Source organism: Uloborus diversus, chromosome 10 (genome assembly GCF_026930045.1).
Source record: "Uloborus diversus isolate 005 chromosome 10, Udiv.v.3.1, whole genome shotgun sequence".
Classification (NCBI taxonomy): Eukaryota; Metazoa; Arthropoda; class Arachnida; order Araneae; family Uloboridae; genus Uloborus; species Uloborus diversus.
In genome coordinates, this window is record NC_072740.1 from 50729222 (window position 1) to 50745433 (window position 16212).

At 31.4% G+C, this 16212-nt stretch overlaps 1 protein-coding gene across 1 annotated transcript in view; it reads left to right on the forward strand.

Annotated features, from left to right (window-relative positions):
• The window catches only part of LOC129231604 (cytosolic purine 5'-nucleotidase-like), a 65676-nt gene that overhangs the window by 41546 nt on the left and 7918 nt on the right, over nucleotides 1-16212 (forward strand). Inside the window, exons 15-17 of the mRNA XM_054865966.1 lie at nucleotides 1640-1700; nucleotides 6920-6977; nucleotides 9581-9699. Of these exons, the coding sequence (XP_054721941.1) occupies nucleotides 1640-1700; nucleotides 6920-6977; nucleotides 9581-9699 (238 nt within the window). The remainder of the gene's footprint in view (nucleotides 1-1639; nucleotides 1701-6919; nucleotides 6978-9580; nucleotides 9700-16212) is intronic.

Here is a 16212-nt window from a genome sequence, read left to right on the forward strand (position 1 = left end):
CATCTTATTTTTAGTTTAAAATTTTGGTCTTTCGACCATATAATGAAGTTTCCACTGCTGAAGAGTACTGGCTTCATCTCTCGTTTGTCTATGTTGTAACCTTGTCTGTTTGTTGTTCTATTGATGTTTATATATATATATGTATATATGTATGTGTGTATGTATGAATGTATGTATATAAACATCAATAAAACAACAGACAAGGTTACAACATGGATAAATGACAGTGATGAAGTCAGTACTCTTCAGCAGTGGAAACTTCATCCTAGGGTCGAAAGACCAAAAAATTTATACTAAAACTAAATGTAGGAAGTCCTGTTCCGAAAAAGCTAACATTAAGGATTACATAGGGCTAAACACACCATATGTGAAAAATGAATGCAGATTTCTGGAACAAAGACCTAAAACTAAGTACTGGGGTTTTGTCTCAGACATTAGAAGCCAAGGCTATCAATAATGTCCCTCCACCGTACCATCAGCAAAAAATCAAAAGTCTTACCTATGTATCCAGGTGCAAGTTCCAAACCATAGTCATTGGTTCAATTTTCATGCCAGTCGATAAAAATAAAGTTAAAAACAAAACCAATCAAATGATCATTTGATTGGTTTTGTTTTTAACCTTGTAACCTGTTGTAACCTTGTCTGTTTGTTGTTTTATTGATGTTTATATTTATCTGGCTTATTTGTTTAGGTGCTTTGTGCATCTTTGGGCTTGTGGTTTATAGTATTCTATTTTTTTCCTCTTTAATATGTTTTCAATATATATATATATATATATATATATATATATATATATATATATATATATATATATATATATATATATATATATATATATATATAATAATAATAATAATAATAAATGTGAAAAATATTGAAAAGACCACACCAAGAGCCCATAGATGCGCAACGCAGCAAAACTAAAAAGCCAAGTAAATATAAAATTAAGCAGCTTATTGTTTTTAGCTTAGCAAGTGGTGCGTTTGCCCATTGTTACTCTATATTACATGTACTGGAGCTTAAACATTCTCTTCTAGTTTATAGTTAAAATTTTGGTCTTTTGACCATAATTAATGAATCCTCCACGGCTGATGAGCTCTGGATTCAGTCTTTATCTATTCCTACTTAATAGCTGTTTGCATTTTTCCTTTTTATCATCATTTGTTATTTATAATTTGTTTAATATTTGTAATTCTGTTTGCTTAATTTTATATATATATATATATATATATATATATATATATATATATATATATATATATATATACACACACAATTAGGCGCCATATTCAGCTTTATGATACTGGCAGATGATAAATTTAATAGCAATATAAAATTTAACAAGAAAGAATGAAAATTTTGAAAGAACAAAAATTTTGAAAAATCCCAAAATACCCTGGGGCCTCATAAATAGAAGTGTAATTAAAAATATTTAATGCTATAAATTTTACTGAAAATAATAAGTTCTAATATTAAATACTTATTTGTATTCATTTTTTTTAGGCATTTTGTTTTGATAGTTTTCAATGTGATAGTAATTTTATAAGTTAGAGTAATCTTAGTTGATGCAATATTATTATAAACATTGTCTTATTTATATCTTTATAGCATTAAATATTTTACTCTTTTTGTATTTTAGAGAAATGGATAGCAGTTGTAAAGATTCTCCTGATATCAGTGAACTCAGAAATTCAATTCGAGTTTGTATTCAATGATTTTCTTTCACAATGAATTTTTGTTACATTAAAAATACATTTTGCTCATTTTTTATGCTTGGATCATAGTATCTGCAGTGTTTATTGTGTTGTCATTTATCAAATCAACCACTCTTTAGTTCTATTTTAGTTTAAATCAATTTGAATTATTTAAAAGTATTCTCATAATCTGTTAAATACATTAAATAACGCGTGCGCTGAATATAATAGCATCAGAACTTAGGTGATACTTGAAACCATATGATGTATTTAATTTTAAACTTGTTTTATACCTTTAAAATTCCTAACTTTTACTCCATTTTTATGTCCCTTTATTTTTTCACAATTTAGAAACAAAGACATGGAAGAGTGTTCATGCTCCAACAGAAATTGCCAACGAAAATAACATTAAGTATAATTATAATATGCAATTAATTGTTGGAAAGAACCCTGAAAATAATTAGGAAAGCAATATTCAAACCCACATGTATCAACTAACTTTTCTGCAACTATGCAGTTTAGTGAATCCATATTTATCATAATATTCTATAGAATGGTGCTTAATTTTGTGGGAGAAAGATGCATGCTTGCCTGAGGCATGTGTTTTGAACATTTTCTATGTGGTATGTGTACACTTTCCAAGGCAATCTGCTTAAATCTCCACCTTTTATGTTTTACTTATTTGTCTATTGTTGTTTGTCAGAGTTATTATGCTTTAAAAACACCTGGAATTGCCCTAGAAAAATCTAGTTATTTTTCAATTTATGACGCTACTTGGAAGAGTTGGAAAATTTGTACAACATCATCACTGCCAACTATTCTGATTTTGGTTGATAATGTCCAAATTTTGAACCAATTCTCTCATATCCTTATCAATGTAGCACTCTTTGGATTTTAAATTTAAACTGTCATATCTGTTTAACATTTGTTTTACTGTCCCAAAATCACGTTCACAAAGGACAAACAAATATTCTCTCAGAGGAAAGTCATCTGCAGTGCTGTTCTTATTTTGACCAGCTTATACGTCACTGAAAGTGTACAGTTTTTTCAGTTTCTAGAGTAACGTTAATAAAAACTCCCCTAACTGACGAACCTACTACACCATTATCATAATAATGCTAGATTAAAAGAGTTATTTGTTTTTCTTTCATTACGCCAAAAGTTTAGTTCTTCTATGATCCAGAAAACTCTTTCGCCCATCTAGAACATTCTTTGTTTGATGCAAATCTAGATTTGTGCAACTAAGAACAAATCTTTTTGATACTAAAGGGCAGTCACAGAAGGGTGTATGTTTTCTTCTTTTTTGTCCAGTATGATGTCTGGCTGCTTTCTCTCTCTCACTCATTGTAAAGCCCTTCGTATCAATACAAAAGAAAATATCAAGTAGTTTTCTAACTATCTTAAACTGAAATATTCTGGGGGTATGTGCATTTGAATGACAGAAATTGCCGCTACTTTTCCAGCAAATTCAGAAGAACAGAAGTATCTGCATTTTGTTCATTGACAAAATAAAGAGACCTTTTCTGAGTAACATGTGTTTTCATAAATGGTTTTCAAACTTAAAGCAAGGTTGTTTTATTTATTTGTTTAGTTTATTTTTTTAATTTTAGGCTTTAATATTTTGGAAAACAGAATAAAAGAGCAATATAATGAGGGGTGATATAACGATGGGCTACTGCAATAATTATTAAATCCATTTAAAATAAATCATTAACCTGATTCAAAGTTATCCAGCTGTTTAGGATAACTTTGAGCCCCATCAGAAATGGAATGCAGAGTAAATTAATTTTATAACAATAATGCATCTTTAAAGCAGAAAAAATAAAATTTCTAAATATATAAACGTCTTCCTTGTACTTTATAACTTCTTTTTTATTTTGCATATTTTATAGTGTGAAGTGCATTTTCAGCACCTTCAGAAATAGCTTCCAAACAGTAACTTAAAAATTATTGAACCATGCAATAAGCTATTAACAATGTTGCTTACTTATTTTTTGTAAAATAAAAAGCAGGCAACGTCATTCTTAACTTGGTGAAGATAGGGCAGTACTGGACATTCTAGTGGTTTTAAAGTGATGCAAACTTAATCAGCATGACTCAAAGTTACGCTAAATGACTGTATTTATTCAAAAGATGCATATCGCTTGGTTTTCAACTGTTCCCTTTAATTTTCAAATCATCTTGTAATAGAATAAAGATAGAAAAGAACTACAGTCAAACCTCCATATATCGAACTTCCACATATCGAAATTTTCTATGTATCGAAATCCCAGCAAATTTCTATGTTCATTACAATTGTTTCTATATATTGAAAAAAAATCTATACATAAAAAAAAATTTCGAGACATTCGTAGATTTTTTTTTTCCACTTCAGATTGATTGTCTCATGAAAAATAAAGGTTAAGGGAGAAAACTATGTTCACTAAAGGTTGCTACGAAACTCATAAGGAATCTGGGGTTGAGAGGTGTGTAGATAGGTCGTTGTTCCATTCTGGAGTTCTTAAATTCCCTCAAGTTTATTTCAAGTCTTAGTTGTAACAAGTATCACTGTAATATCAGTTTCAAGTTATCCCTTTTGTTGGTTAGTTATCATTCCTAGTCTTTTTAGCTTCAGTAAAAATCATTCAAATTAAGTAGATTGATATTTTACTTTTCTCTCGAATACATTGTCAAAACGAAAATCCCCTAATGTTGCGGATAAAGTTGAATTGCCGAAGAATGAAGATGTATGAAGGAGCAAAAATGTGTAATTTCTGTTGTTTTTTTAATTATTAACCTTCATTTAATCTGATGCTCGTGTAAATTAGAAATTAGGTTTCATGCACAAAAATTAGCTTTAATTTTAATGTTTTAGGGGATTTTGATGATAAAATAAGATCATTTCTATATATCAAAATTTCTACATATTGAATTTTTTCTGGCAATTAGCTGCTTCGATATATGGTTGTCCGACTGTATTTTTATTTTGGAATCTAGTTTTACGAGGTAAACTTGTTCGTTCTTGGAAATTTCTTTGCTGATACTTTATGTGTTTTCAACTTGAAAAATTTTTATTTCTTAATAGGTTGGAGTTAGGTTTATGAAAATTTAAAGAATGCCTGAAATATTTTAATTAAATTTTCATTATTTTTGACTTATATTGTAGCCCTATTGTGTGTGTGGTGGTTTTTTCTGAAAATTTTTTATTTATTTATTTTGCCAATTGCACTGTATTTTATTTCCAGTAGCGTATTTCACTCTTCTGCTTAAAAACCCTTTTGTTATACTATTTAGTTTTATTGCATTGGTTATCTGTTAGAAAGAAAAGCTAGTGATTTTCTCTAATAGCATCACAATATCTGAAGTCTTGGCTCATAACAGCTTTACTTGGCCCTCTTGATTCCTGTCAGTCTTCTTTTTTAATGCATATGTCCAGTATGTATGTGTGTGTGAAATCTTGCGAACATATGGTATTTTTCTTTTCCCTTTTGGAGGCAGCTAGGGACATAACCAAAGTAGACTTTTTTTTTATTGAAAACTTTTTTCTTGATGGATCTAAATACAATACTTTTAAAAATAATTAGTTGAGGTTGCAAACCTAGTCAACATTTTATGGGTGGAAGAAAAATTGATAGGGATGAGTAATTTATGTGTTCTGTGTTGATGGTGTGGAGAAAACCATTAAACCAGCATGCAATGCTTAGCCATTTAATGTCTTCCTTTTCTGTGTTTTTAAACTAATTTGTATTTGTTAACAAGAAAGTAAAAGTTTATGTGTATTTAATGTTACATAATATTTTGCTTATGTGCTTTTAGCAAGAATTTTGCATGTATCTTATGTATCTTTGAGTTCTCATTTCTTTTTTGCTAAGAAATTTGTACAGTGAGAAAAAAAGTTAAATTATTTGAAATGAAACTTCAATGCAACATCAAACAAGTTTGCTGTTGCATTGAAGTTGCTGTTGCAACAAGTTTGCTGTGAGAAAAAACATATGATACAAATTTAGTGAAAAGATTTTAAATTGTGCTGCTTATAGAATGTTGTTAACAGTCGTGGTTTTGCCTAAAAGTATCAAAATATGCTAAATTTTTGGCAAGCTAAGTAGAAAAAAGTAACATAATTTGCTTATTCATCATTTTATTTATTCTCTGTTCGACAAGGTTGCCATTCAGTGAAGAAGTATTCAGGTTCTTCAACACTATTTTGTTTCCCTCTAAAAATAGTTTCATTTCTATTTGAATTATATATACACATAAACTGTCAGAAGTGATACTGTAATGAAAATACAGTGTCCGCCGCTTATATGAATCACATTTGTTACAGTTCCAATTCCATAAAGTGGCTGATTCATTAAAGCGGTTGATTCAATTAAACCGCATTCACTGTAGTTCTTCATTTCAAAAATGTTTCCACTTCACTTAATTTTTCATTTCTTGTAATATGAAAACAATGGTAAGTTTGGCATAGAACTTTGCCAAGAAGAACTTTTTGACTACATCTGTAGACCGAATGCAAAAACACAAATGTCATGCAAAATTGCAAAGCCAATTACATACTCGTTTTTCAGGAATACAAGAAGCGCTTTTAATGATGTGTAAACTTCATGGATGCAATTTGAATGGTATTTGTTTTTGTTCATTCTGATGTTTCTCTGCAATAGTGCAAAGTCTTTATAACATTCCCATAATGCATGGGATGTTATCACAACATTATTCAGGGCTTTTTAAGACAGCTCAATTGTCAGAACAGATGTGTATGCATCTAGTCTTGTAGCCTCAAAAGGGTATGTAGCATGCATACCATTCATAGTATTTTCCAAACTTGCCATTAAGCTGCAAACTAAAATCTTTATATGGTATTTTGTGCTCTGTATCAGTTGCTCGTTGGCAGTCTCAGATGATTACATTTCTGAAACAATTAATGCAGTTTTTCTCTGAAATGTCCTAAAGGGAAATCTTTGAGAAATAATATCGAAGCTGACGGAGCCGTTGAAATTTTTTGGAAAACATTTTCCTTTAAACTAGATTTTGAATGGAGAAACATTTTTTTTTCCATGAATGTTAGAACCTTTTATGTGAAAACCATGTAGATTGTTGTCTGAGATGTTTTCATTCTGCTCAGAAAATTCAATATTATAAGCTTTAGAACTGAATGGACTAATGAATAAGTTAGCAATGGAAGTAAAATATGACGTGATGATCTGCTTTTAATGTGATGAATAATAAATAATTTTGTTTTCATTTAGGAAGTTTCTCATGAGCTTGACCAGTCATACGGTATTTTAGGCAGCACATTCAGAAGTGGTAAGTGCATCTTTTATTTTCTTCTTTTTATATTAACGCTTGACATGGTTGACACTCAAACTGAAATCAGTCGATGTCAATTTCATCTTAAAAAAATTTATTATTTTAAATTCTTGATCTGTGTATGTGTTTTCAGGTAAAATTGTTTCTATAAATTATGCAATAACTATTGTTGTTATTATTATTTTGAAGCTTGTAAGGAAGATAAGAACTGCAAAATGAAAGTAGTCTTTGTGCTACAATTTTTAAATGGATGTTTTCTTACCAAAGTTAAGAGTCTAATATTGAATAATAATTTGATGTCTATAAATCTTAGATGTATTTGGGATTGTCTAAATTTCCATGCGCTATTGATAGAGTTGAAAAATATTGCTACCTTGTTGAAAAACTTAAAAATTCTGTAATAAAAGAATGGCGTTTATTTTAGGTAAGATAGTTGCTCTCAGCCTGATTGATAATATACATACATGCTAACAAATAAAATCCTTTTTTTTTTTTTGTGAAATCAGCTTTATCAAAAGTCTGAATTATTTGATAACTATGCAGGTGCACTACATGGCTACACCCACAAAGTATTGATGAGGGTCTGAACTAGTTTTTGCTTTTCACCGTTTTTCAATTTGAAGAAATTATAGTTTTCCTTACTCAGTATTTTGTGAGCTGATTCCAGAACATGACTTATGTTTTTTTTCATAGAATCTTTCATTTAAGAATTATTCTCTAATTTGACTGTTCACCAATGTAACCAATTTACAGATAGCTCGGTTATGACCCATTATTATCAATGTTATATACTGATAGGCCGGTTGTTATAATGGGGCTATTTGTATATTGCTAGTAGTTCTGCCTGACCCACATTTTAAGGACGATAGTTTGCAACTTACTATCCAAGCTTTGCTTATGATTGACGAGTTGAACCACATCATTGCTGCAGACTCTTGCTGGTGTGCTAAATTTATTTTAGAGACCAGTTTGTTGGCATTCTCAGCTTCAATGAGCTAACATCTGCCTCCAGCTCGGATGTTGACTGTTCCATACTGATAAGTTCATAACAAGAATGAAACTGTAGCATCTGGAAGCCACAACCGGGTTATGGGAATATTGCATGTTGTTCTACTTTAATCCTGGCTTAAGGGCGATAGTTTATTGTCTAATATTTACCAATGTTTTTTTTTTTTTTTTTGCTGAAGTTTTCTTAGCATTTTATGAGACAACTGCATGCTTTTAAGATGATTCATCTGCCTTTTTGTTCTGTAGGATTACAGTATGTCCTCTGATTAATTTGAAAGAATGCTCTGTTTCATAAATGTTTTTCCTAGCTCGATCATTATTTCTTCTTTTGGAGTTGATTTGAATGGCCTTTTGGTATTTTTCTTACTTTCCAGCTTCTTGATCACAAATAGTTTTTTTTTTCCCCTTGCGTGTTCTTCCGCCAAACGTCACTCACCTATATTTTTTTTTTAATTGAAAAGGGGAGAGGGGATTGAACCCCTCCACTTTTGAAAAGTTATTAATGATGTGTGATATACACTGACAAGAATAAAAGTGGCTATGAAGTACCTGATATATTTTTGAATTTAAAATATTTTTTCAAAGATAAATATTTGTTTATAATCAAAACTGCTATACAATTTTCAAAGTTTTTATAGGTGCTGAGTTTCTGCTTTGTTTATTTTGCATACTATGCTTTTGTCACAATTTACTTCTATGGTCAGATTTACTGTTCAATTTTTAGTTTTTTTTCTATGTAACATTTAACTTATAGTTAAAAATTTAAAAAATGTGTTCCTCTACAATTGGAAAGAATTTTCTTGCATGTTTTCTTAAAATCTCAAATAATAATGCTAAACCTGCTCCACAGAAGCTTTAATAGTGTTGGTTAGTTTTGTTGTTTTAATTTTTAAATTTTCCTGTTCTCATGCTGGGCATATAATTTTGTCTGTAAATATGTAAATAGAAGAGTTGATTTTCAAATAATGTTAGTCAATGAGGTTACAGCCTGAACAAATGAACATCAGTGAAATATACATAGCAAAACAAAATTTCTGCAAAGTGCTACTGTTTATTTATATGTAAGGAAGTAAATACCATAAATTTAAATGTTTCATTTTTGAGAACAAAAGTTTGATTTTGAAATTAATTTTCTGTTTGAAGCATTAAAACGTGCATAATTTCTTAAAGTATGGAATAAAAGCAGGTGAAATTCGAATGTTATCCTGTTTTCATTCTTCCTTCAAGCTTTGACTAACTCTTTTACCCAAAATTTAAGTTTAATAAGATTCAGGGAAATGCTTTGAAATAAATATCAAAATATGAAATAAAAAAGTTGAATCTTAGTGAATGATTAACAAGTATGTTCCACCCGCCCTCCTCCCATATTTTCTCTTTAAAACTGGATGATGATGACAAAGTTTCATGAACTCACAATCACCCTTGGTATTCAATGGCTAGTCTCGATATTTACCAGATTTTGAACTTTCACAGTAGCATATAAATGTTTAACTTTCAATGAAATCTTACACAACATTGCTTGGTTAAAATTTACTAACTTTTCTCATTTAATTTCTCTGCAAGAATGTCATTGTTTTATTTTTTTTTTCCAGGGTCAAGGCAAACATTTTTTGCTAACCAAATATGCCACTATGCTGATCTTTATGCCTGTACATTTCTGAACTTGATGTATTATCCATTTTGTTACATGTTTAGAGCACCTCCTATGTTGGTACGTTGAATTATTTTTAAATGTTTGTAAATATTTCATGAAATGCTGGAAAAGTATGCCAATGGCATAACATTTTGTTTTATTTTATACTAACTGTATTGCCAGATGTTGCACAGTCTACCTCAAAAATAATATTTCTGTTGAGTGGCACATGTTCCCAAGTAGCATTGAATCTCGGCGCAATATTGTACTTGGTTGGCTGAATGTTGGCGTACGATTTACACCCAATATTGGCTGAAGCTCGTAGGGGATACATTTTAACAATATCGGCCAATATTGCTATTGAAATCTTGAGCCATTATTGCATGCCGATCTAAGGCCAATATTGGCGTTACGTTGGCTAAATAGTGGCTCACAATATTGGCTGAAGCACGGAGGGGATACATTTTGACAATATCGGCCAATATTGCTATTGCAATCTTGAGCCATTATTGCATGCCGATCTAAGGCCAATATTGGCGTTACGTTGGCTAAATAGTGGCTCACAATATTGGCTGAAGCACGGAGGGGATACATTTTGACAATATTGGCCAATATTGCAATCACGCTCTTGAGCCATTATTGCATGCCGATTTTAAGCCAATATTGGTTAAATAGTGGCTTCCATTATTGTTATTGTTATATACACTGCTGTCTACATAAAATGCGACATCAAGAAGGTGCAGTCAGAATGATACAAAATTTTACACTTGATGGCAACATTGATTACAAAATGAAAATAAAATGAACATTTATTACTGGAAAAATCCCAAATGAATGGAGGTTTAAGTACCCTGTTGAATCAACTCTAGCTTGAATGTATGACACTATACAGTCGAACATTGAGGTATACTAGTCTCATATGATGTAATAGGTCAATTCCTATCAGTTAACGTAAAGCACTACTGATTCAATCAAACTCATAGATTGTTCAATTTACCGCCAAGTCATTCCAGATATGCTCAATTTGTGACAAATCATGACATCATGCAGGTCAGAAAAGGTGATAATGTGGGAGAGGAACCCCCCTCCCTGCTGTGTGTGACGGTGCATTGCCCTATTGAACATGAGTCTCAACACATGACAAAAATATACCATTAGGTTGTGATAGTGCAGCGAGTCAATGTTAGAAGTGATCCTGTCCCACACACAATATAGCACCCCTTAGCATCACTACAGCTGTCGATGTGGTGTGCTCCTAAAAAGCAGGCTTTATTAGGGTCGCATACACTTGGAGTAGGTTCGAGTTCAAATCGATTTGCTAGCAACCGAATGGTTCCTGATTGCTCTCATAGCGATGAATCCAGATCGAATTTCGCAAAAATAACCTTTTTGTAAGGTTATGGAGAACACGTTGTGAACTACCAAATAATGCTTTTGCTTTTCAGCGGCATACCCCACCCACAGCTGGGATGCCTTTATTGGTTGCAATCATGTACAAAACATAGTCACTTCTAATATTGATCCACAGCACTACGACAGGTCACCCTGCGGTCCCCATTACACCAAACTGCGTTAATATCATTATTCAGTCACATGTGTTGGCACTCATGGCGGGGCTCGCAGGAAGACACTGCTTGATCACACACAGCAAGGGTGTGAGGGGACTTCCTTTTCCACTTTCTATGTCCAGTGCGTCACCCTGCTTTGTCACAAATTGAGCATATCTGGGATCACTTGAGATGGCAAATTGCGTAGGCAATGAGCTTGATGGAATTAGGTGCACATTTCTAGTACCTGTGTAGTAGGATATCCTACAAGACTGATATGCTTCAATGTTTGACTGTATTACCTCGTACATTCACGCAATAGGTAGCTCGACAGGAGACTTAAACCTCCATTCATTTGGGATTTTTCCAGTAATAAATGATCAATTTGTTCTCATTTTGTAATCACTTTCTGATAGTAAGGTTGCCATCACGTGTATAAAATTTCACTCTGACTACTATCCTTCTTGGTGTTGCATTTCGTGTGGCCAGCAGTGTAGGTAGCTGTTACAGTTTAACCAGGACTGAAATTGTTAGGATTCCAACAATTTCAACGAAAAGGAAGAAGGAATTAAAAGTCGCTTTCCTGGAAGCTTCGACCACGTAAACACTGAAGATGACTGCCGCAGATGCAGTTGAAACGTTTGTGGTAACAACACTCAGACCACAGCAGAACAGCCCAAAATCTCACAACATCAATTTAATTCATACTAAAAGTGCCTAGTTATTAAATGTTGGTCAGAAAAAAAGAGAATTTCTTATGACTGTGCACCAATTAATGTATATTTTATTTTTGAATCATATAACTGTAAAAGTAGCTAACAGAAGAAAAATGAAACAGTCAATGCTAACTCCATAAAAATTGATGAAAATGTAAAATGAAATATAATAAAAAGAAAACTTAATTTTAATTCTACATATTGTAATAATAACATAAGAAAATAAAGAGTGATTTGAGGAAGCATTTACTATTTTAAAGACTAATGTGCTAATTGAAAATATCGGATATTTCTGAATTCTGCTCAAAACTTACTATCATTGCTAAATATTAGTTACAAAAGTTCCTGAGCAGAATTCAGATTAGAGTTAATTCTCCCTCGACGAACAAATAGAAAATTTATACACATTTGGTTTCATTGCAGTTCTACGGTTGCACAGAAAGTAAATGTAATTGAAGTACAGTGCAAAAGTTGCTCAAAATCTTTGCTTGATCGCTTTCATTGTCATTCAAATTAATAATAAACTTTTAAATATGAAATAACTGATTAGTAAAGTTATTTTGCAATATTGAACAATTAATGGTAGGAATTTTTATTCCTATTTAAAAAAATTAAATATGAACATCATTTTTAAGTACCTTTTTCTTTGACCCGGATAGTTCAGAAATAGCAACTTAATTTTGCAAGAATTAACCCTTCAGTAAAATGTTTGACCATGTTTATGTAAATAAAGTAAGTAGATCTTTAAAATTTCTTTATCAAATACTCCAGCATATGTCTAATATTTTCACATAAACAAAAAGTATTCAATAATGAACTAACAATTATTGTCAAAGAAAAATAATAAGATCTATTTCACAAAATTGGCATTCATTATAATAAATGTGGAAACAAACTACACTCAAACCTAGTTTTGTGTGGTGGATAGGGACCGCATAAAAAAATTCACTCAAAACTTCACTATTAGCTAGAAAAAAATGCTTTCGTAACACAGTCTCACTTGAAAATAACCCAAAACTTACGAAACAACTGTAGGAATTTCTTCTTTAAACAAATTCAAGACACTTTTCACTTCAGAGTTCCCTGTACCTACCACTTTTTGTGGCTTAACCAGTTAGATGGGACCCCTGAAGAAAGCTCTGTTTTTGCAACTACTTTGAATCTCGCCAACCATTTAAATCCGCTTTTAAAATATACATCAGAGAACGATTAATCACTTAAAAATACTACCGAGCACTTGTTTTATAGACAAGTTAGTCAATTGAGTCACAATTTGATTGAAATTTTCATGTACCACAAAGAAAAAGGATCCCACAGAAACAGGTTTGAGTGTACTGCAAATAAAGTTGTTAAGTTTTTCTTTTTTAAAATGGATGTAATGTAGGTGACAATGAACAAAGAATAATCTGAAAATCATTTATTATTGATGCAAATGTAGGTTGCACTTATTGCAATGAAATAATGGACAAGCAGTTAGCTGTCTAGTACATATGTTTGAAAACTAAAACACATAAAAAAATACTTCCACTTACCATAATGAAAGGAAAATTTAAAAAGTTGAAAATGATTATTAAACCCTTTGCATTTTGGCTTAACTTTTGACATCACTTTTTAGCTCTGTATTGTCTTAGTTTTTATAAAAAATAAAAACATATATTTTTATTTATAAACAAATAAATATTCCAAACATAATGCAAAAGAACTTACGGCTTACTTTACGTGTTTTTCCCCTCACCTTTAAATTTCCAAATTCTTCAACATTATTAAATTTTAATCTATTTGATATCACTTTTAATAGACAAAAGAGTATGAACATTTAATTTTTTTGTGCAAAAGAGATGAAGTGGAACAATTTATAATTTGTTTTAAGGTTGAAAAGGAACATTCACTAGAACAGTTTGATACAGGCAACAGTATAAATAGAATTATTTGTAAAGCAAATGGACAATTCCACAGTGTTGGACCTAGAATTTGCACAACATTTATCAATAAAAGTTCAGATTTTCTAGATAAACACAGCCATTTTTTTTTTTTTTTGCTCAATACTTATGCATGTAGAAACAATTAAAAAACCTACGAAATTTCTAGAAAAAGGTTCTAACTTGAAATATGAAAAATGTCATGGTGTTGAACATACATTCAAGAGAGTCTTGACATGTCACGTCAAAAATAAGGGTTTGGCACAAAAAATTCAACACTGGTGTAAAATCATAGTTAATCAAAGCATCTTGGTTTTATTCGACTTTGGATACATTTCTTGTACTTTATCAGATAGAACTTCAATTATTTCCGTAACAATGGTTGACGCTAAATAGTTTACACTACTTTACTGCCATTTAATCGTACATGCTCAGCTGAAAATAGACCATGGAACTTAATTCTCATTCCGTAATGAGTCAAAAGTCTTATGATCATCAAAACGCAAGTCAGTGATGATAAATGAACTTGGTAGCATAAAACTAGTCCGTAAAACCTTCTTTCAGATTTTCCATTCAGACTTCTAAAAGTTTACTTGATTATTGTCAATAAAATTAGGTGTTATAGAGCATTGTGAAAAGGAATGCAGTTTTCCAGTAGAAATTTGAATTTTCACGGAAAATTTTTCTCATGATACATTCTCACTTTTTCCCAGATTTTTATTTAGAGTTCCTGCCACATCCACAATGTGTAGAATCATGAAAATAAAACTCCTGGAATCTTCATCATATATTGATCCAGTGTTTTCAAAGTCAAATATCGATCTAGAATTTACTCCAGTTTCAAATGTTAGTTCACAATTCTCAATGTTCGACGCAATTTAGAATGTCACTGTTCGATTATGATTTCGAGTTTTGAAAACACAATGTGATCCAAAATTTTCACTGTTTCACATCGTTTCAGCAATTTCTTCAATGTTAGATATCTACCCAGAATTTTTTTCAGCATTTAATATTTCTTCAAAAAATTTTTGCCTTATTTCATTACTTTTATTTTGGAAGACAAAGTTCATCACTGCAAAGGAAAGCTTTCTCATTGAGTTGCTCCAATAACGCTTTTTGAAATTTTAGAGTGGATTAGACATAGTTAAAAAAATTCACTGATGAGAATGATAAAATATCATTTAGGAAATGAAGGCAACAATAAAATTTTAAGGAAAGTATCTCCGATATTCGGACAAAAGCATTTACCATGTGCAGCGGCGAGGAAGAGCAACAAAACACAAAATGTGCAGACAAAGTTGAAGTTTCTTTTTCGCCGGTTTTTAAAAAAATACAAATGCGTTTAAAGTGAACTCAAATAGATCCATTTTTTGAGGACTCTCTCTACGTTCAAAATTTGTTTTAGCATTCTAAAACAGTTTGTGGAGCTTCAGGTAATCAGGCTCAGTGTTTAATTGCTCACTTAGGAAAATTAATCATTTTTCAGATTTGTTTCAAAATCGGTTGAACATCAAAGAGCCATCTTCCGCCCAATATTGGCTTTCCAGAGTTTGACCAATTTTTTGCCAATATTGTCTCACAGTCTAAATACAATGATGGTTGCGCATTGTTAAGCCAATATTGGGACAAGATTGTATGTCAATCTAAGTACAATATTGCTAATGCAATGAGATGCCAATATTGGCACAAGATTATCTACCAATCTAAGTACAATATTGTTAATGCAATGGGAAGCCAATATTGGCTTAATATTACAAAAATCGTGCCAATATTGGCCAAGACATTGCCAACGTAAACAATCTCACGCCAATATTGAGCCAAGATAAAATGCTACTTGGGTTATGCAATGAAGCTTAAACAAACAAAAAAAATAATGTAAAATTCCCAACTAACATGTAGAAACGAACAATTTTATGCAGGGAAACAAAGAGTCAAGGCGGGCTCTTGTCAGTTTGGTTGCTGCTCCTCCCCTCCCACACACACACACTCAAAAACATGTCAAATTTATACTACTCTAATTCTAATCTGGGATCCTAGTTTCTGACCAAGCTGACATGGCCTCTTGTAAGACCTGATTTTATGTCCCAAGATTTAAATTGAGACCAGTGGTTCCCCAACTTTTTTCAACCCATTGCTTCCTCTAGAAATTGACCAACTCCTATTGCCTTTCAAGAAAATTTTTTTTTTCTTTTTTTTAATTGAATCTGGGGAAGTTAAAAACACTGACACACACACAAAAAAAATTAATTGAAAATTTGAAAATTCATAAATTTGGTGATGAATGATGAAATACTTCCTTAATGTTCTACCGAGATGTGAGGAGGAAGCTCCTAAACTTTAATTTGTTTCTTATTTAGCTTGTGATTCCTTGTATGAAATCTTAACAACCGGTTTTTCATATTGATATTG